The following is a 20846-nucleotide window of genomic DNA, read 5'->3' as shown; positions in this document are numbered from 1 at the left end:
AGCAGCCCCTTCTCCGCTTCAGAACCCCCAGTCCCTCTGTCTCTCATTTCCCTCTCCTCCTGATCCCTCCCACCTTCTCCAAAATAAAGAAACCAAAGGTGGACACAAGTGTGAATCTTAAATTATTATTTCTTCCTGTCACTTACACCCGAGGTGGGGGTCAGGGCAAGGGGAGGGGAACAGGAGAGGGGGGATTGCCTCCCCCCCCACCCCGTAAGGCACTGAGTGGAGAAGCCGCAAGGGGGGAGGGGGGAGGCCACATTGTCCTCACTCCCTGGGGCTAGGCCCCAGGTCTCCTCAGCCCTGGGCTCTCCCATCACCTGAAATGCTAAGATGAGGCCCAGGGCAACCCGACCTCCCTCTACCCCAATATATTACATCATCACTTTTTAAATAGATACAAGGACTGGTCCCGCTACCCCCTCCCTGTGACCCCCCCCACTATTGGGGGTACCTGGGCAGCTGTGCAAATGGGCATGGGGGTGCATGGGGTGGGGGGAGGGAGAGCACCGGGCCCCTGAACCTGCCCCTTTTAAGGAGGGGGAGGAGCCGCCAGGCCAGGGAGGGGAAATAGTGCAAGGCAGAGCCCAGGCAGAATGGGGTCCAGCACCCAGCGAGGAAGGTGGGGAGGAGATACCCCCACCCCCAGCAGAATTGGGTAGTTAAAAATCTGAAACTAGATTTCAACAAGACCAACAGAAAAGGCTATGTACAGACCAGGGGTGGATTCAATCCTAAGGGTAGAGTGAGGGGATTACTCTCCCCGACCCAACAGGAAGCCCGGCTGGCAAGGGTCTGGGGAAAGGATCCCTTTCCCACAGGTCCGCAGCCCACTTTCCTTGCGGCCAAGAAAGAAGCTATTTGCCCCGGCCTTGGCAAGGGGGCGCCGCTCACCAGCTGGGGTGGTGGAGGTTGAGAGAAGACGGCTCGCTGGAAGTGGCCGCCAGGGGCGCTCGCCCGCGCAGGGCACGGCCGCCAGATGGCGCCGGCTCGCCCGTTCTCCGCAAGGCTCCCCCCAACCCCTCACCCTGTCCCACACCCTGCACCGCGCCAGCCCGGGGGCGGCGTGAGTCAGGGGCGGCACCGGTGTCGGCGGCTCCGGCTTGCACCTGGGCGGGGAGGAGGAGAAGAGGGTAGGCCACCGCCCGGCCCGCCCTGCCCTCTGGCCCCGGGGAGGGAGCGGCGGGAACAAGACATTCCCTGCCCAGCGACTCGGGAGGGGAGGGGAGGGGAGGAGAACCAGCAGCAGCTCCCGTAGTTGGGCGGGGCCCCTCCCGCTGCCCCCAGGGGCGGGCGAACCAATCAGGCCACCCCGCCCCCTTCTCCAGGACCCCATGACTCAGCGCTGGGAGCAGGGCGGAGGGGGACTAGGATGGCTCCTTCCTTACAGGCCCAGTCCCCCAGTCTTTCAAGCTTCTACCTTGCTTTCCCCCACTTACCCTTCCTTTGCCGCCCCCCTTTGCATAATTCACTGCCAGGAAAAGGGAACAGAAACCAGGAAGGAGGGGTCTCGAAAGGGAGGGGCAGTCCTTCACCCCCTTACACAGCCAAAACCCCAAGGGGCATGGGGGCAGGGCAAGGCTTTGGTCCCAAGCCCCCCACCCCCTAGAAACCCGCATAGCCGAAGAGGGACCCCACAAATCAGAAATACATTATTGCTTCTACTCCCCAGGAGCAGCTGGGGACAGGGACCCCACCTTTACAATGGAGCTGTAAATATATACATAATATCGTATGTATCACTCCTTGGGAGAGCACCCCAATCTGGGGAGCCTCTGCCCCAAAACCTTCTCAGCTTGGAACTGGAATGAGAGCTCTGAGGGAAGGGCCCAATTTCCGATGCCAGGGAGGCTCAGTGCCCGGACCCCAGCGCCGTCTCTGCTGCACACTCCCGCTGCTCAGCATGGGCGTCCCGGCCCCGTGCTGCTCCAGCTCGGCCACTCGTCCCTCTTTAAGAGGACTCCATGGCACCTTCAGCCTGAGGTGTGGTGGGTGCCCCCTCCTCCTCATCGTCATCAGGGGGCCCCGGGGTGGAGACTGGGGGCCCAGTAGGGGCTGGCTCCTCCCAGAATCGAGCCAGAGAGAGTCGGAAGTTGTCCAAGTGGCCATTGGAGAGGTCGAGGCCAGCAGGGGTCGGGGTGGCGGCAGAGGGCGGGGGGTAGTGAGGGGGCGCATCGTCCTTGCGGCGCCGCCGGGTGCGCACCTCCAGGCAGTTCTGGCCTTTAAGGTGGCGCTGCAGGTGGTCCTCCTTGGCGAAAGCCTTGTGGCACAGGTGGCACTCATAGGGCCGGTCCCCTGTGTGCAGGTGCATGTGGTTCTTGAGGTCATAGCTGTGCAGGAAGCGGGCTGGGCAGTGCGAGCATGAGTAGGGGCGCTCTCCTGTGTGCTTCCTCATGTGGATCTTCAGCTTGTCATTCCTGGCACAGGCAGGGGGGAGGGGCAAGGAAACCGTTCAGGATGCGATCCCTGGGTCATCCTGGCCAGGTTCCCAGGCCTTGTCCCACTCCCGTCCCCCACCATTTGTTTCCCTATTACTGCCCCAGGAGACCCTTGCTGACTTGCCCGCAGCTTAACTGGGCCTGGCCACCACCCACTCTGCCTCCAGCACAGCCAAATCTTTCATGCCCCAGACCTACCTCCCTTGACTTTCTTTCTCCTGGTCTCCCTATCCAGGTCTCTCTTCTCACCCTGGGCATCACCACTCCATCCCCTCCAGGATCACCTGCCTCCACACCTCGGGTCTCATAATCCCTTTCTCCCTCCCCCTCGACATGGCCCCTGCTGCACCCCTTCCCCACTGGTGCTCACCGGGTGAAACGGACGCCGCAGACTTCACAGGCGAAGGGCTTCTCACCCGTATGGGTCCTCATGTGGCGTGGCAGTTTGCCAGCCCCGTGGATAATCTTGTGGCAGACCGGGCACTCCTGGGGCATCTGGGAGCGGCGTTTGCGCACTAGCTTGTCCTGGCCATCTAGGCCTGGTGCCAGGGCGTCCTGGTGTAGGGAACTCAGGTAGGCCATCAGGTCAGGATCGATGGCATCCTCATCTGAGCCCAGCTCCTCTGGGGACAGCGGGGGCCCGCCACCCTGCGCCAGCCCATAGGCGGGGGGATATGCCAGCTCCTCCTCTTCTTCCTCACCCTCATAGGCCTCATAGCTCAGGGGCCCCTCATGGGGTGAGGCAGTCCCTGTGGGAGGGCTGTAGCTGTCCCCCAGCCTACTGCCCCCGCTGCTGCTCACTCTGCCTGCCGCCTCCTCCTCCTCCTCGTAGGTCAAGGGATGGGTGGGCACTGTGGGCACTTCAGGCACTAGGTGGTTTGCCCGGGCCCCCTTGGTCTGCAGGAAAGCTTTTCGGGGCTTGCGGCTGCGGCGGGCGACAGGCCGAGGGGGCGGCGGCGGCGGTGGGAGGGGCACCTGTGGAGGGCTGTCTTCACCGTTGGGAACTCCCGAGGCTGAAGCCGTGGCTGTGACGAAGGCCTCCAGGTACTGGCGAGCTCGCTCACAGTCGTCCTCGTCAGGGCTGGGAGCTTCTAGTCCGCTGCCCTGCAGAATCTCCATGCAGGCAGCGATGACACACGGGATCTCCAGCAGCCGCGCAGCCTGGAGCACTGCCGGCATGTTGGCGCTGCTGGTGGTCAGTGTGGCTGTATAGGCAAACTCGAGCAGGGCACCCAGCGCCTCCGGCCCCACAAAGTCCAGCTCACACACGCCGGCCCCTGCTCCCCCGGCAGCCACCCCGCCGCCCCCAGCGCTCAGGACCGCCCCGCCACCGCCCTCAGTGAAGAGCTTCTTGAAGTAGTGGCTGCAGGCAGCCAGCACAGCCCGGTGGGTGCGGTATTCAAGGCCCTGTGTCCGGATGGTGAGGTCACATAGGTGTCCCAGCTGGCGCTGCTCATTGAGGCAGCTCAGGAGCTCACTGCTGTGGTCTGGGAATGGAATCCCGATCAGGTCATCCTCGGGGCTCCCCATCTTCTCCTGCAGAGTCAAGTAGAGAGGGAGGTTAAGAGCGCTCAGCCCTGCAAGGTGGTCCAGGGAAGGAATACATACCAACGTTGGCCAGGTGACTACAGACTACTTAGATGGTCTTCTAAGTACTTTACACCCACTTCATCTTCCACAACCTTCTAGAGTAACAGTTATCATTCATTTCACAGACAGGAACCTGAGGTGCAGACAGGTGAAGCAACTTTCTATGTTAAGTGCAGAACAGGTTCAAAGCCAGGCGATGGGCCCAGAGTCCGTGTTCCTAACCACTGTGCACTGTTCTGCCTCTGTGAGAGCAGGAGCCCTGCCTTTCTGGCCTTTCCTAGAGACCCGTCTGCTTCACCTGCCCCATTCCCCATCCCTTTGGAAGAAGCACTGGACTGGGAGAAAGGATGCCTGGGTTCTGGTTCAGGCTTCATGAAGAACTGGCTGAAGGACTCTGGGTGGCTCTGGCAGCCAGCCTCAGTCATCTGAAAAGTGGGGTAACAGTCTTTGTGATGGAACCTCCTCTCAGCCCAGAGAGAGGCCAATGAGAGAGTTCAGATTCACATTGCGCCAAGGACTGTTCAAGGCAAGGTCAGGTGCTTTAACTTATGTTATCTCCCTAAAGCATTTGGTGTACAGTAAAACACTATGCAAACCTGAGAGGTGGCTTCCCAGCACCCTCCTCCTCCTCCTTCCCCACCCACTAAAAGTTCATCTCCCCTTCTAGATCCCCCCTTCTAGAGGCCAAAAGGGAAACACAGCTCCCAGCATCCCTCCCCCCACATCCTCCCCTCCCCCATGGGGCCAAGGAGCAGCCACCCTTTGCTGGGGTGTCGCTGGCTGGCGCGGGTGCTTCCTGCCCCGCACCGATAAGCATCGTCCCCGCCCCCTCTCCCACTGCCAATAGGCCAAGTTCCAGTCCCACCCCTCCCCCACTGGGCTACCACCACCACCTCTCCCTCCCCATTCCCATCCAGTCAGGAGAGTCCCCCCTCTCCAGAGGACCATCTTTCACCCTCTATGCTTTCCCCTCCAAGGCAGAGCCACAGAAGGTGCAGAGCTGCCAGCAATCCTGAGGCTGGTGGAGGGGAGGGGAGGGGTAGTAGAGGGAGTCTGGCCTGGAAGTGAGGAGATCTGGTTTAAGTCCTGGCTCTGCTACTATCTTTTTTTTTTTAACCATACCATTAGAATTTATTTATTTATTATTATTATTTAACATCTTTATAAGTATTCTGCTACTATCTTGCTGAATGACCTTGGGCAAGTCATTTCTCTCTGTGCTTCAATTTCCTCACTGTACAAGGAGGGGGTGGGAATGGAAGCCCCAAGGGCTCAGCCCTTCAGCCCTGACATTTGGTGGGTCTGGAGCAACTGGAGACAGAGTTGGGGCCTGGAAAGAGCTGGGCTCTGGAGTCATCCAGGCTTGAGTTTGAATCCTCAGTCTGCGGCTGATTAGCTCTGTGACCTTAAACAAGTGATTTAATCTCTGGACCTCTTTCCTCATCTCTAATATGGGATCATTCTACCTGACTCCTCGGGCTGTGGTGAAGGTTAAATGAGACCATGGGTGGCACAATGCCTAACACACACAGTAGGGGCTCAATAAATGTTCTGGCCTTGGCAAGGAGAAACAAGGCCTCACCTGAAGGCGGATTCCACTATACAGATGGTCTCTGCTGGGAAACAAGTCTGTCTCCCTCCCTCAAATCACCCCAAGGAGTCAGGTTACTACTAGCTACATGACCTTGGACCAGTCACTTCCTTTCCTGAGGAGGCCTGTTTCCTCATCTGTAAAATTAAATACTGACCTAGATGATCCTTAGGGCAAGTCCCACTGACATTTTGTCAAGTGTCTTCTCTGCCACTCCCAACAGCTGCTCAGTCTTGGCCATTGATGGGGAAGATTTTGGGGGGGGGGGTTGGAGGAGTCAAGGGCTACAGGTTTCCTCTTGAGGACACAAGAACTGCATTGTTTCTGCCTGCCTCCCTGTCCCAGCACCAGAACGCCTGCGCGGAAGCCATGAGTGAGCAGCACCCATGTGGCTCATAAGCCACAGCCAGACACCCTTAGATAGCCCACCCCTTCCCACCTTAAGTCCCCAAATCACTTCTCTCCCTGGGGGCCAAGCAGTCTGGGAGCACTCCCAGTTTCCTTTGGTTCTCCTACCTGTACTTTACAAATAGTACAAGAGGCAAATGGCCCCAGGACTTAGAAACAAACAAAACCGGGTGGGCAGCAGCAGTGGCCACTCAAGCAGCAGTGGGCTCCCTCCTGGGCCCAAGCAAATCCTGTCCCTCCTGAGGGGGATGGGTGGGGCTGTCCTCGATGTCCATTGGCCCGGAGCTGGGCACCCGCAGGCACGTGGCTAACCCCGTCCCTCTCCCTCCTTCCCTCCACACCCCACCCATTCCCGCTGCTAAGCCCGCCTCCCTTCTCCCACCCCAGGGCCGTCTCCGAGGCAACTTGGTGTGGCGGGGGCGCTGATTGGCTGACCCCGCTGTCAGGTCACAGGCTCTGGCTGGTTCAGGATGCAACTCACTCAGGGCTTGGGCAGGGGTGGGTGTTTAACCCCTTGGGCCTAACCCCGTGGCCACGAGGTACCAATGAAGGAGGGGAGAGGCAGAGGACACACGTGGGAAGGGGAGGTGTTCACATGGTTCTCTAGCTTCTGGGAAACTCCCCTAGCCCTTACCCAGGGCTCTGGCACTCATGCTAACTTAGGTGCCACCTGGAACTAGGCTGGTGCCAACCAGGCCAAGGGGATACTCCTAGCCCCATCATCTGGGAGGGGTTGGTGGGGTGGAGGCCTCCCCCTTCTTTCTGCCGGGGTGGGGCACTGGTGCCAGGATGCCCACCCCACCTTGGGCACCCTTCCCACATCTGTATCCCAGAGGGCCCAGCCCCCCGACGCCCATGAGTGTCCCCACCCAGCCTGGCATGCCCCCTCTTGCTAAGACCTTGTGGGCATGGGCGTGTGTGGTGGCTGGGGGGGGCAGCTGTGCCAGGGAGCCAGGCAAGGTCTGTTTGGTCTGTTTGCCTGGTAGGGGGAAGAACTGGGGGCCCCACCCCATCTCTCCCCCGTTTCCCGCCATCCCCCCCCCCAGGCTCCCCTCACTGTCAGGCCTGCTAGACCGGCCAAGCCGGTGGGCAGCTCTCTTGAAACTGGGCCCTGAGTCAAGCTTGCCCCATCTTTGGTGGGGGGAAGACTTTGGGGTTAGACAGGTGGGAGGGGGCAAAGGTGGGAGCCCCTATCACCTACCCCTCAGTGCCCAAGGGCACCTGCCAAGGTGTGTCCACCACCAAGAAACCAAAAGGTAGAGGGCACTGGCCCTGGCATGGGAAGGAAAAGGAGGCTGGAACTCTTTCCAGGTGCTGACCTCCGGCAGTGTCCAGTGCAGGGCTGGGGGCACCAGGGCCAACACTGCCGGCTCGAGCCAGCTGAAGAGCTGGGATATGAGGCCCTGAACGGGGCAGCTGAATAAAGCTGGCCCCCCTTCCCCACACCCTGGGGATTAGGGGAGTAAGGCTTAGTGTGGGGGGCAGCAGGCGGAAACAGGATTAGCGACGGAGAAAATAGATATGGGCCTGAGACACAGGCACAGAGAGCCACCCCTCCCCAGGCTTGGAGGCCCCCACCTCTGGGCTCTGCAAGAGAGCCTGAGAGGGACCTGGCCAGTCCTCTCCAGGTGTAGCAACCTGGGGTGAGGGAGGATGAGGACCAGGCTGTGACACCTCCTGCCAGGGTGATGGAGAGGCCTGCCACTCTTCCCATCTTGGCCGGCCACCCTTCGCCCTTACTCCTTTCTCCTTTCTGCCCCCCCAACCCCCACCCCAACTCCAGCCTCAGGTTCTCTTCCTGTTTTTTTGGAGCTAAGTTTGCACGAAGCCAGGGCTTTGGCCTGTGGCTGGACCAGGGGGGTGGGGAAATAGGACAGCCAGTCCAAAGTCCTCAGGGACCCAGGAATCCTAGTTCCCCAGCTTCTCTCACCCCTTCTTAGGGCCTCTGAGGCCCAAGGGCTGAAGCCATCTGGCCTGCCCAGTTGGGAAGTCAGGGTGAGGGGTTGAGGTGAATCCCCCTGAGGATTGGAATGGCTTCGAAGGAGAGGCCTTTGGCCCAGGGATGCCCTAGGCATTTATGGAGCCCTTCCCTCCCCACCCCAGCCCCTCCAAGCTAGTACATGCCTTCCCCATCCCCCATAGGCCGCTTCCCCCTCCTAACCTCACCACCCCCGGCACTCACACTTCCTGGGGGCCGAGGCGGGGAAGAGAGACCGCAAGCCACGAAGGGGGAAGGAGGCAAGGGGAGTTGGCTGCTTCCCGGTGCCGTGGGGGTTAAGCCTCTCCTCCCTCAAAATCCCCAATTCCTGGTGCTTCAGCTCCTGACAGGAGGGAGACCTCAGTGTCCCCCCACATTTTCTTTCCATGACAACTGCCCTAGTCCACAGCCTCTCGGGCCGCATCAGGGGAAATCTGAGGGAGATAAAAGATGGCGGAGGAAGGAATGGGGGCAACTCCGTCTTCCCCAGCCCTCCCCTCTTGTCCTTTGGGAACAAGGCCCTCTCCACTCTTGGCCCCTTTCCTTGTCCTCTTCCTGTCCCCTTACTGCCTTCTCGGACCCTTGTCTCCCCTCTCCGCGACTCATCCTTTGCTTTCCTTCCTTCAGCCCTTGCGAGGCTCCCGCTTCCTCTGTACCGCGTCTATGTCCCTAGGCCTCTGAGGAATCATCCCTACCTCTCTTTTCTTTTCCCTTTTGGCTCTCTCCCTCAAGCCTCCTCACTTCCTCCATTTCGCCTTGCTCCGAGCATCCCTTCTCTTCTCCCCAGGCAGGCGCAGCGTGGAGAGGGGCAGAGGAATTAAATCAAGATGCCAGGCCTGCCCTCCAAGGCCTGGTCTTGCCATGAGATGGTCACATTTAAGGTACCCACGGCCCCATTTTGGATGAAGCACAGGGCCAAAATTCGGGGGACAGTTGGGGAAGATGGGGGGGTGGTACAGTGAGAGCGGATGTGGGGTGGGGTGAGGGGGACAGCCTAGGCCTCTCTGCCCGTCAGAATTTCCAGCCCTGGAGCTGCTGGACTTTCCCCAGAGGCTGCCCACCCTAGGCCAGGCAACTGTGCACTTGGACAGACCCTGGTCATCAGGGTTCCCAGCGGGGGTCTGCCGGAGCACTGCCAGATACCCTTAGAGCCTGAGGAGACCACACAGGGTGCCAGGGTCTGCCCTGTGCCCACCCCCTCCCCCCAGCCTAGCGTCTCTGGCTGGGTAACCGAGCCGGCTGGTAACCCCACACCCGCCAAGCCGCCAGCAGAAACCTGAGCCCCCCAGCCCCAGAGGACACCCCGGCCCGATCCCCGGAGCCCGGCTCCCTGCCAGCCTGTCCAACCTCCTGTCCTGGCCCAGCAACCCCTCGGCTCCCGTAGGCCCCTTCTTCTGCTCTCCTGTCCTCCTGGGTCCCCCAGACACAGAAGCTTCTCCAGGCTCCAGCTCCTCAGCCCCTCAGTTCCTAAACCGCCCCCTGTGAAGTTCAGACACCCTCTTCCTAGCCTGTTTTTCAGTCCCTCTCTGACCCTTGGCCAATTCTAGGCCTCCAAGCCTCCCCTGGGGCCTGATCTCCCAAGCCAGAGTGTGGCCTACTCACCTGAACGCTGAGGGGCCTTGCCGGCAACTCCTCTTGGCCCCTGGGGGGAGCAGGTTGGGAGGGGTGGGGGAGGGCCGGGCTGGGGGGGAGGTAGGGTGGCTGTTCCCCGCTCCAGCTCCCTCCTTCAAAGGGGCCGCCCACGACTTGGCCCAGCCCCTCCCCCCTACAGCCTTAACCCTCTGGGTGCTGTCCCCCCTCCCCCCAGATGGAGGGAGGGGTTACCAGAGGGCTGGCAGCGTGGGAGAGGGCCTAGAGTCTCTGCCTGTGGTGCCCGAAGCCCCAGCTGTACCCACCCTGGCCCGTCCTTTCTCAGCCCTAAAAGGGGAAAAAGGTGAGCAGTAGGAAAGGTAGGAGCTGGGACAGTCCAGGAGGACAGAGGTGAGGAGGAGCAATGGGAGAGGCTGCTGGAGGTGGGACCAGGAGAAGGAAGAAGGGAGGGGAGGGGACAGGAGGCAGCAGTGGCCAGAAGAGGGAGGAGGGGAACCCTGGACAGTCAGTGCCAGGGGTGACAGGTGCCTAGGTCCCAGCCCCTCAGGGCATATGGTATAATAGGGGAACACAGGGAGGCCCTCCAGACCCCAGTAGGTCCCTCAGCACCCCTGGGAGCTGGCCGAATTCTCCCCTCTCTGTACTGGGCTGGGGCCCTCAGGGGCTGGGCAAGGCAGCACCCCGCCCTCCCCATGCCTCACCCCAAACCCACTCACATACCACAGTTCCTTGCCCAGGCACCAGCCCCTGCCAACCAGGCCAGGGGGCAGCACTTGTGCCAGCCCCCAATGGCCAGGAGGATCAGGGGGACAGAGCTGGCCTGAGGGGGGTGGACAGATGGGGGGAACTGTGGGCACCGAAAGAGGAAGGAGCCAGGAGGGGGCATCTGCTGGGAAGCGGCTAGCCCCACCCCTTGCGTAAGCTGCTGCCACCCTGGCCGGTTGGGTGGGACCCGCCTGGGCCTGAGGGGTAACTCAGGAGGGCTCTGAGCCCAGAGATGGGTGGGCCACAAAGTTCCACTTAAACAGCTTCTGGGGTCTCTTATTCCTGGAACGAGGCGTGCCCTAGGTCCCCCAGACACTAGGCCATCCCAAGTCCTACTGGGCTGGGAGGGGGCACCACAGAAATGCCCCCTAAAATATCCCCTCCCCTTTCCCCCCAACAGCTGCTGGCTCAATGCCTCTGGCCTGCTGCCCCTCACCAGCTCCCGGCCCGGTTGGCACCTACCCACCAGGATGCTGGCAGTCCTGCCCTCCTCTCCCTCCTACCCCCCTGGCTCCCAGCGCCCCATGCCAACTGTGGGCCTCGGGTGGGGGAGGGTCACCCCTGTGCCTTGGTGCCAGCTAGGCGGGCCCAGGCCCTTAGGTCCTACAGATAAGGCACAAGACCCTGTTCTCAAGCCATCTCCTCAAGAGGCAGCGCACGGGTTAGGTCCTACACAAAGAGAGCCCAGGGGGCTATGGACAGCTTGATGAGCAGTTATTGAAGGTTCCACTCCCCAAGGTGGGGGCTAGTGTCTCTCCCTGCCACCAGGCACCGGCCTCCCGGCATTCCCCCTGCCCAAGCATTTGCTTGGGCACCAAAGTCCCTGATATTCCTGAGTGCCCTAGTGCCTGCAGCCTGTGAGGGAGTGGGGTGGGGCTGCTCTCTGCCCTTTGATCCCCATAAAGGGAGGGAACCAGCCTAGAGGGCAGGGGGCAGGGAGGGAGTTCATGGGGCCCCTCCATTTCACCCCTGCCAGGGGCAGCAGGGCAGGGTGTGGGCATCTCTTGGGTGGGGCCCTCAGGTGAGAATGGGTAGCATGTCTCAGCTGGGGGGATGGATGTCAATCATGGGTACATGGTGTCATGTGTGAACAAGATGGTGAGGACAAGGTGGGGGGATGCAGAGGGTCCCCACATTCCAAATCATCCCAGTCCACTTTTAGTCCCATCCAGAAAAATTTCCAGACTTAACCAAATTGAGAAATCAAGGAGGACTACAACTCCCAGTATGCACCACAATTGCTTTGCATGTACCTTGGGAGCTGTAGTTCCCTTGAGAAGCCCAATGCTCTCCTCTTCCCCAGAGCCTTGTTGATGTGGTGGGGAGGGCAGAGCAGAGGACTTGGTTATGAATCTCCAAGCGGACTGTGTTTAGAAGAGGTACAAGGCAGGAGGTCCATGGTAGGGGGAGAGGACCCCTGCTCCCAGGCAAAGGGGGAGGAAAGGAGGAAGGAAGGAGGAGAGGATGTCTGTTGAAAGGGGCATATGGGTGGGGAGGAGTTGGGGGGAGTGGTGGAAACAGGAAGGAAACTGAAGCCAGAGACATGAGGTCGAAAGCAAGGGCCTGGTGGAGCCCCACTCCGAGGCTCAGCAGGGACTGGGAAGGCATTTCCCCCTGCTGGGCCTCGGCACCATTCTGGTGGCCTGGGGAGGCATAAGAGGAATTAGTGATGTCAAGTAACAGTAGACTGGTGTGTTTGTGGGGGTCGGTGACTCCGTTTACCTGCCACCAGCCGTCTTTTGTCTAGGGCACCCTCAACTCCCGGATCTGTCACAGGTATCTGCTGGCTGGAGAGCTCTGAAAGCTGACTAGGTTCTAGGATGCTAGCAGGAAAAGGAAGGGGTTGGGGGAGGTTAGGGCCAGGCCTGATGGGTATGGTGGAGGGAGACATGTATGGGGTTAGGCCCAGGTATGAGGTCAAGGAATTGTGCTGGCAAATGAGGATGCCATCCTCTAGGGCTGAGGCCATGGCAACTGGGAGGCCTCAGTGAAGAGAGGGCTAAGATGCCAAGGAAGGCCACCAGCCTCCCACCCATCCCAGGCTGTGGGACAGAATGAAGAGGGCAGCCCTTCCTAGTGTCCCTGTGGAATTTGCTAAAGGTAGCTTTTCCCCTTGTGCCAGGCAGCCTGTGAACATTAACGGTGGCAACTCAGGGGACCAGATGGCAGCTGGGTGCCTTTTCTTAGTGGGGGTGGAGGTCAGAAGTGGGCAGAGGCTCTGCTTCCAGGCCACTTTCCCTGGGCTCCCCAAGGTTCTGGGACAGATGCTTATAGGCCCCAGCCAAGATTCTTGCCAAGACCTGGGTCTGGCTGGGTGGTGGGTCATTCTTGCCTCTCCAAGGCCTTTGATGGTGGGCAACAGTATTTCTTACCCCTTCCCCCCAGTCCCCCAGGCCCGCCTTGGCTCCTGGCCGCCTGTGTGTTGGCAGGACTGGTGGGGGGGGGGGGCGGCGAGGCAACTTCAAACTGTCCGGGCAAAACGTCAAGTTTACTCACGAGTTTACTCAGCAGAAGGAGGGGGAAGAGGCCAGGGCAGGCACACCCCATGCCAGGGTCCTATCCGTCTGCTTGTCCCCACCTTCCTCCCCCACCCTCCTCTTCAGTCCTAGGCCAAAACAGGCATAGGCCCCAAGGCCTGGTGGCAGGGCAGTCTTAACTCTCGGAAGGTCAGGGAACCAAGCAGGCTGGAGGCAGGAAGCCCCAAAGCAGGCCCAGAGGCTTCTATCAGAGGGCAGTGCCCTGCCTGGAGCCCATTCACTACCCGTCTTGGGACCTCGGCCTTAGGCCAGAACTGGGTCTCTTAGCCACCAAGAAGGGGGCAGTACCAGGCCAGGCCTCCTCCATCTGACCAGTCCCCTGGGCAGTGACTTCTGACCCCAAATGCCCAGTACTAGGCTGTGCCTCAGGCAGCATGATGCCATCTGGGCAGCCATAGGATCAGGGGCTGTTTCTCTAGGCCTTGACTTGGAATGAGGGGCCAGCACCCTATCTGACCTACTTCCCTTTCCTCCCCACCTGCTTTCATTCTCTGCTTTTCTCCCCCAGCCTTCACTGTCCCCACCCCAGAGGCGCTCCGCCCCCCATGCCCGCTGGGCCCCCTCCCCCACCCTTCCCCAGGGTGCCAAGTGCAAGCACACAAAGGGCCCGATGGTGCATTGTTAGCCCAGCCCCCGCTGCCCGCCGCGCCCTCCCGGGGCAGGCACTAGGCCAAGGAGGAGCTGGGGGCCCTGGGTGCCAGGGGGCACCATGGGGAAGGGGGAAGAGGTCAGCACCTGTCTCCCAGTCCCTGGGGTCCATGTCAGCCAGAGCTGAGCAGTGATGAGAGTGCCCCATTAGAGCAGGTCTCTCTCCTTGACACCTGAGCCTAGTGGGCACTGCCTTCTTTCTTCCCCAGAGCCCCCTTCGGGTGGTATTAACCCCTTCCTGACCCCTGTGCTAAGGTTGGGGGGTGTGGTACCCAAGGGAGGGGACAGTGTCTGGGGGTGCCAGCAGATTGTGTGGTGCCCACAGCAACCATGTAACAGAGGCACGCTGGGGGAGCCGGGGTCCCGGGGGCCAGGGACAGGAGGCACTGACAGAGATTTCTTCTTGTTTCATCAGCTGCTCCAGGGGGAGCCCCCTGCCTTTCTCCCCAGTCACCACTAAGGAGGAACACTAAGTGTTACCCAAACTCAGTCACAAATATGTCCCTCTCCAGCCCAGCACAACACTCCATATGCCCACTCTCCCCTCCCAACCTGATGCCCACTCCATGCCAGCTCTCCCAGCAGTGCCAGGAGGGTACAGGGGTGACCAAACCAGCTGGTGTGTGGGGGGGGGGGAGCAGGAGGCAACCCCATAATCATCCAGGTCTCACCCCCCTACACACATGCAACCTCAGGAAACAGAGTTCCCATCCTGATTTAACCCCTCACCGCCCAATCTGGCTCCCCCTGCCCCTTGATAAACTGTCTCCCTCCTCCAGGAATAAGTTGGGGGAAGGCGGAATAGCTGCGCTGACTCATTCCCATTCTCAGCTGCAGCTAAGGGTCTCCAAGGCACTCGGGTGGGGGTCAATTCAAGAACGCCCTCCACCTGGCCCGGAAGCCAGGACAGCCTGCTGGTCTCCCCCTCTCCCCAGCACCCACTTCCGGTGTCCCAAACTAGGTCAGCAGCGCTCGTTTCCTGTGGGTCAGCTAGCACCCGCGCCTCTGCCCCTCCCCTGCTCCGGACCCAGGCTCCCCGCCCCCCGCCCCCCAGGGCGCCCCGAGGTCTCACCACGTCTCAGCCGCCCTTTGATACGTGGGGGTTGTGCGGGGCGGGGGGCAGGGGACCCGCCCTCTCTCCAAACACCAGCAGGGCCGGGGCGCCTGGGCAGGCACGTGTCCGGGCACAACCCGCTGCCCACGCCGCCCCCCCACTCCCGGCCCCCCCTCGCTCTGGCCGGGACACGTCGCTCTCTTACTTGGGGTGGGGTGGGAGGAGAGAGAGAAAGCTAGAAATTGAAAGCAGCGCCCCCCACCCCTTTGAATGGCAGCCCTCTGCCAGCGGCGCTCAGAGTAGGTTCTACAACAACACAGTAGCGACCCCCACTCCGGGTAGGGGCAGGTGCGCCGGCGCCTGTGGGGGGACGGGTAGTAGGTAGAATTCTTCCCAGTCGCCCACCCTCGCTCTTGGGCTCTGGGGGCCGGAGCTGGCTTTGAAAAGGTGGCGGCGGTACTGGAGCCTGAACGAAGAGAGTGGGATTGAGGGGAGGAGGAGAGAGGGGTCGTTCTATGTCGCTCGGAGGTTGTCGCTGAGTCCCACTACCGGCGAGAGAGCGCGACTCTGGAAGCGCAAGAAACCGAATAGTCCAGCCGGTAACTTTCCCCCAAGCCGCGGCTCCTCCTGTGCTCCCCCCACCCCCCATGCAACTGGCCCGGGTCCAACCCACCGCGCCAGGGGGCGCGGAGTTGGGGGGGGAGCGTTGTCCTAGTTAGAATCCGTCAGCGTTTCCATTCCCTCAACTCGGACGGGTCGGGGTCTCCCCCTAAAGTCACGAAGGAGACTGGGGGAGCGCTCAGTGCCGCCTCACCCTCTCTCCATCCCGGAGCCGCCAGTCTGTCTGATCCCAGAAGTGCAGAGAAAGTTTCTGGGGACCCTCCGCCCTGGGTTGGGGGCGGCTGTAGTTCCTTCTCTACCTTTCCTCCCAGTTAAAATCAATTCCAAAGACCCGGAGTGTTGGGAAGGCACGGGGAAGGGGAGTGGTGGGAATCTGGTCTGCGTGCGTGTGTGTGTGTGGGGGGAACCCACTTACAGGACGGACGAAGGACACTGCAGCAGTCTCGAGTATGGGGGACCTCTAGCCAGGAGACAAAAGTGGGGTACACTCACCTCTCTGCCTTTGGGTCCTCTGGCTGGAGCTGCTGAGGCTCCGGGTGTGGGGAGAGGCGCGTCCCCCGCCAGGCCCGGGGGCTTGGGGCCCTGCTCCGGTCCTGGTCAGAAGGCCGCGGTCAGTGGCTCGCCGCTCTCTGCTGGGGGGCTCCTCCTCCGCAGCCCTCTGCCTCCTCCTGCCGCCCGCCCCCCCCTCGGCCGCTGAGAACCGTACATTCACCTGGCTCCCACCCGCCCCCCCCTCAGGGCCCGCCTCACCTGTCCTGCTGTCTCACCTGTCCTCCTGCTTGCTTTCCCCCCATCCCTCCCCCCGCCCCCTGCCACCCCCCAAACTCCCCCTCCCAACCCTTAGCAACACCCTCTGTCACTTCCTGGTTTTTCACCCGCCCCCCCAGGCCCCCCTCCCTCCGCCCAATAAGGACATAAACTTCAACCCCTTGGTCCAGCCAGTCTCTGCAGGGCGCAGATGGATCCCTCCCTCCTTTTTCGCTCTCTTATTCCAAGCTCTTACTTTGCTCTCCGAGCTTTTCCCACCCTCCTCTTTTCCTTCCTTCTTTCCTTCTCTCTCTCTCTTTCTCCCTTCACCTGCCGCGGTCCCTTTCCTCCTTCTCCTCCTCCTTCTCTCCCTCTCTCTCTCTCTCTCTCTCTCTTTCTCTAGCCCCTATCTCTCCCAGTCCACCTTAACTCGAGCTCCGCCCCCGACCCCCATCCAGCCCTCCGCCGCTACTCTGTCCCGCCCACTGCACTCCACCTCTCGGCCCGCCCATTGGCCTGAACACCCGCCCATCCCAAGTGGGTCCCGCCTTGCGTTCGGCCAGGGAGGGGGCGGAGCCGAGGGGCTGGCCCGAAACCTGGAGGAGGGGAAGAGGAGGGGGCAGTGTCCGCAGCGGCCGGGGAACCGAGCACCCCCATCAAGGGCTCCCACTCCTACAAGAGGGGCTTCCGTAGGGTCAGCACCTCGGGAGGGAAGGGTATGAGGAGGTTAAAGATACACTAGGTGGGGGCTAGGCGGGGACTTAGGGGATTGAGGGAGGGGGTCCCGTGAGGGGCTATAATCAGGTCAGGGCCCCTGGAGGTAGGGGGAGGGGAGCCACCCGCCCATCAACTCCAGCTCCTACGCCCCACCCCACCCCTTGGAGGCGGGGGAATTGAGGCTGCGGGCACCCTGCGTCCCTCCCCACGCGTGACGGCGCCTCGCGGGGAGGGAACGGCGCCCTGGGCAAGCAGCCTCTGCGCTCCAGCCGGTGCCCGATGCGGCCTTGGCATTGTCGGAGGGGAGGGGCCAGGTCCGTGAAGGGGGAGGGGGAGGAACGCTCACGCTCCTGCTCCCCGCCTCCATCCCGCTGTTCCCTAAGTGGAGAAACTGAGTCTCCGTGAAGGAGGGACCTCTGGACTTGGATTCGCTCAGAGACCTGGGAGGCGAGAGGGGACTGAGTGTTTTACGATGTGTATGTGGATTTGGGGAGGGATCAGGATACGTACTTCAGTGCCCCCCAACTGAGGAAGGTAGCCTGTTTGGGACGCTTCCAACTGGGCCTACGGCGCTACGTACCCCAAAGAGCCCCTCCCACTAGTGTAAAACTGATTCAAATCCGGCTCCGGTGGGCCAGGTTCCGCTCCCCGAGGCCGTCAGGGCCGAACCGGGTCGAACTTGCTTTCTCCAACCCCAGCCCCCTCCGCAGAGGGCCTCCCTCCCTTTCCAGCAGGTGGCTCCGCGGGACACCAGCTCAACCTGTTGGACCACAATAGGCGGCGCCAGGGGGGCCCTGGCCCTCACCCGGGCTGACCCGGGATCCCCGAGCAGGGGGAGGGGCGGAGTCCCGGTCCCTCCCTCTCTCTCCCTCCGGCCGTGACTCAGCCTCGGGGCCGCTGCCCTGCTCCCCAGCCAGGGGCGGAAAGTGTGAGGCGCCCCTGAGGGCCCAGGCCAAACCAAACAGCCCCCCACCCTAGACATTATCTCACTGTAGATTTAGGGGGGCTCTAGGAAGGAGGGGGTAGCAGTAGCAGGCATGGGGCTCTCCCGCTCGGGTAATCCGCTCCAGATTTTCCTATCGTCCCTGTCCCTCTTGGGTCCCGAGGCTGGTCACTGCTCCGGGTTTTCTTCTCGGCCCCGCCGGACAGATTCTGGTTCGCGAGCGCCCGAAGCCGGCGGGGTCCAGGCCAGGGTTTTTCCCTCCCTTCCCCAGCTCGGGGTCGCGCTAGCCTGGAGAAGGGCCGTGCCAGGGGCAAGACGGCAGTGCCAGAAGCACAAGTGAAATTGAGAGGGGGCTGCTTCGGGGTGGAGAGGGCATGGCCGAGGAAAAGGAGGGCGGGAAAGTGGCTCGGGGAGGGTAGAGCCAGGGCCTCTAAAGGCAATAGAAGGGAGGGCGCCTTGGCATCAGCCCTTAGGTATAGAGGAGCGAACAGCGGGCTCTCCATGTCCCCCATCCCTGGGGGTCCCCCAGGCGTCTTGTTGGACCCCACCTGGATTTTTCAGTGGCTGGAATGCCATTCCTCACTTGAGTCTCGAGAGTCCGGGAACCTCCTGTTAGTTTCTCAGTGACGCCCCCTCCCACATTCTCTTCTGGTCCACAGAGCTCCCTCACTCAGAAGTCGGAGTGGGGAACCCCGACTTGAAATTCCCGCCTACCCCCCAACTCCGGGCCCTTACCTCGCCAAACCACTGAGACTGCGTCGGCCAAGAAACCCTGACTGGGGGCCCCGCCCTCTCCCACGAAACCCCAGCCTGGCCCCTGGGGCCTGCAGCCACCCCTGCCCCGCCACTAGGCCTGGACGGGAACTGGGAACTGGAGGGCAGGTGTGGGCTCCCCAAGGGCCCTCCAGGGGATCGGGGAGCGTCCAAGATCCGCACGTTCGGTGGTCTTCAGGCGACCAACTAGACCTTAATTTTGTGTGGCAGGAGGTGGGTAAATACCCGGAGAGTGAGGTGGTTGACCAAAGAGAAGGATGAACGCCCAGGCCGGGAGTTAACCCCTTTTAGGGAGAACTGCACACCTGGGGCTGGGACAGCGATTCGGAGTGAGGGCCAGGTGCCGTAGGCCGGGCCACGTGCGCCAAGGGTGAGCTGCAGAGGAGCTGCATGTTTGCAGAGCCTGGAGGAGAAAGGGCTTCTGGCGGGAAGAAAGGCAAGGCTGTGACTGGGCGGGGTCCTGAGTGAGTGGGTCTAGGGTCCTGCTTTGGAATGTGGGGGGCTGAGCTGGAAGCGGCGCATCAGCTTCGGCGCCCACCTCTTCCCCGCTCTCCGCCTTCCCCCGGCTGCCTCCGCTTCCCTCGAAAAACCCGCCGCCCAGGAAACCGCTGGGGGCGCTCAGACCGCAGCCCTGCCGCCCCCCGGCGCCCCCACCGCGACCGCCCAACCCACCTGAAGGAGCCGTGGCTGCCAGGGTTGCCCCCCTCCCGCCGACTCCCCCCACACCTGCGGGCTGCACTATTTATAACTCGGCGCCTATTCCGGGCCTCTGGGCGGGAGCCCGGTGTCGCGCAGCGCTAATCATCGCCGGGATCTCTGCGCCCCCCAGGGCCGGGGGAGATAAATTTAGCCTCAGGAAGCTCGGGGGAACATTTTCCAAAACTCCACGTCCCAGAGAAGGCGAAACAGAACCCCTCTGCCCTCAGCCTCCTCCGGACAGCCACCAGGCGGCGCAGGTCCCCCGGCTCGAGAAGCCGGGTCGCTGCTTTGAAGCTGGGGTAGGTAAAGGGTTGAGAAAGAACGACCTGAGGGTACTGAGGGGCGGAGGTCAGAGGGGTCAGAGAATGGCCAGAAGAATGGGTATGCCCCCAAGGCCGGCAAAGACGAGTAGACAGTCTCAGCTGGGCATAACTGAGAAAGGACTTCTGCCTTTTGAAGGGGAAATAACTCATATGCAAACGAGATGCAAATAGGGACGCCAATAAGAGCTTATGCCCTTGGGGGTCTGCGCTCTGGCGCTAGTGAAACAACTGCCACACACTCCCTTTTCTGCCCGTCTTTCAGTTTAGCTGGGAAAACGTGGGACTCTCCCAAGATTATTACTATAATATCCAGTTTATTGCGCACGGCTCCGCAGACCACTTCTCTTGACCCCTCTTCTCCAGCTTCTGCACACCACTGACGGTCTTATATCCGACGTAATCAGCTGGGAATCCTGGATATCAGGCCGCTCCTCCGCATGCTGTCGTACTTGGGGGTCACTTCCAGTTCTGCCTGGTCTCCTTCCCTGTTTTACCCCGCCCAGTCCCCTACCCCTTGTGGCCACTAGAGGGCCCCGGGGCGCCGAAGGGTAGATGAGATCTTACCCATCCCTCCCTGTCTAGGTGCCTGCACATCTTCCTTTATTGCTCCCCTCATCCCCCTCCAGTGAGTTCTTGAGACAGTAGTTTGGACACTTAAAACCTGAACTTACTCTAGTTGGGAAGAGAACATTGCAGGGAAGCTGCCACATCTCACTTTCCCTTCTAGGCCAGTGGGGAGGTGTAGTCCAGGGAACCATCTCCTGGCTTTGTGGCTTACATGAAAAGGGCGTAGCTGGGCCTCCCAAATGAGAGGGGGGAAATCAAGAACAAGGGGAGATTAGGGTTGAGGTGAAGTGGGAAAGCATGGAGTGGGTGCAGAATAGGGTTGGATAGTCCCCTCCACATTTCTGCTAGCCTGGCCCTGCCTCCCAGGCCACTTAGGCCACCATCCCAAGCACCAGTTCAGAAGAGGAAGGCAGGAGAGAAGCCCTGAATTTGAGATGAGAAAATCTGGATTCACCAAATGACTACCCTACTGCAGTGTGCTGTTCATATGACTTTGGAGGGGTCACCACACCTCTCTGGGCTTGTTCCTTCATGTTAAGATGGGACAATTGCCCTTGTCCTGCCTACTTTTGAAGTGGACTTTTGTAAGGCTCAGACACTCTGTAGCTGAAAAGGGCTGTGGAATGGTATATGAGGTTTTTGTTATCCTCCCCATCCCTCTCCTCAGTCCTTCCACTTTCAGGGCTCTGACACTCTCTTTCCAGCTCTGACACTCTCCTTGGGCTACTGGCAGTCACTACTTCTCTCCCCTCTTCAGCTCCCACCACCTGCCACAATCACAGGCCCTGCCTTCCACCCCTACTACTTCCCCAGTGGCCCTTGCCAGACATCCCCTCCCCTGGCAAAGTCAGAACCC

At 61.2% G+C, this 20846-nt stretch overlaps 1 protein-coding gene across 4 annotated transcripts; it reads right to left on the bottom strand.

Moving 5' to 3' along the window:
• Window positions 1–111: 111 nt before the first annotated feature.
• ZBTB7B (zinc finger and BTB domain containing 7B) lies at window positions 112–16362 on the bottom strand. Of its 4 annotated transcripts, none has more exons than XM_057557756.1 (4): window positions 16224–16362; window positions 15713–15813; window positions 2809–3974; window positions 112–2417 (listed from the first exon to the last, which is right to left on the bottom strand). In XM_057557756.1, exons 3-4 carry the CDS (start codon window positions 3966–3968, stop codon window positions 1952–1954), a joined length of 1626 nt encoding a protein of 541 aa, XP_057413739.1. In that variant the 5' UTR covers window positions 3969–3974; window positions 15713–15813; window positions 16224–16362; the 3' UTR covers window positions 112–1951. The 4 variants fall into 4 exon arrangements, with proteins under 4 accessions (XP_057413739.1, XP_057413731.1, XP_057413738.1 ...); XM_057557748.1 differs by lacking the exon at window positions 16224–16362 and adding an exon at window positions 15971–16028; XM_057557755.1 differs by lacking the exon at window positions 16224–16362 and adding an exon at window positions 15988–16016.
• Between the last annotated feature and the right edge of the window lie 4484 nt (window positions 16363–20846).

The sequence above is a fragment of the Balaenoptera acutorostrata genome, chromosome 1 (assembly GCF_949987535.1).
Source record: "Balaenoptera acutorostrata chromosome 1, mBalAcu1.1, whole genome shotgun sequence".
NCBI lineage: Eukaryota > Metazoa > Chordata > Mammalia > Artiodactyla > Balaenopteridae > Balaenoptera > Balaenoptera acutorostrata.
This window is presented reverse-complemented; position numbering and strand designations above follow the sequence as displayed.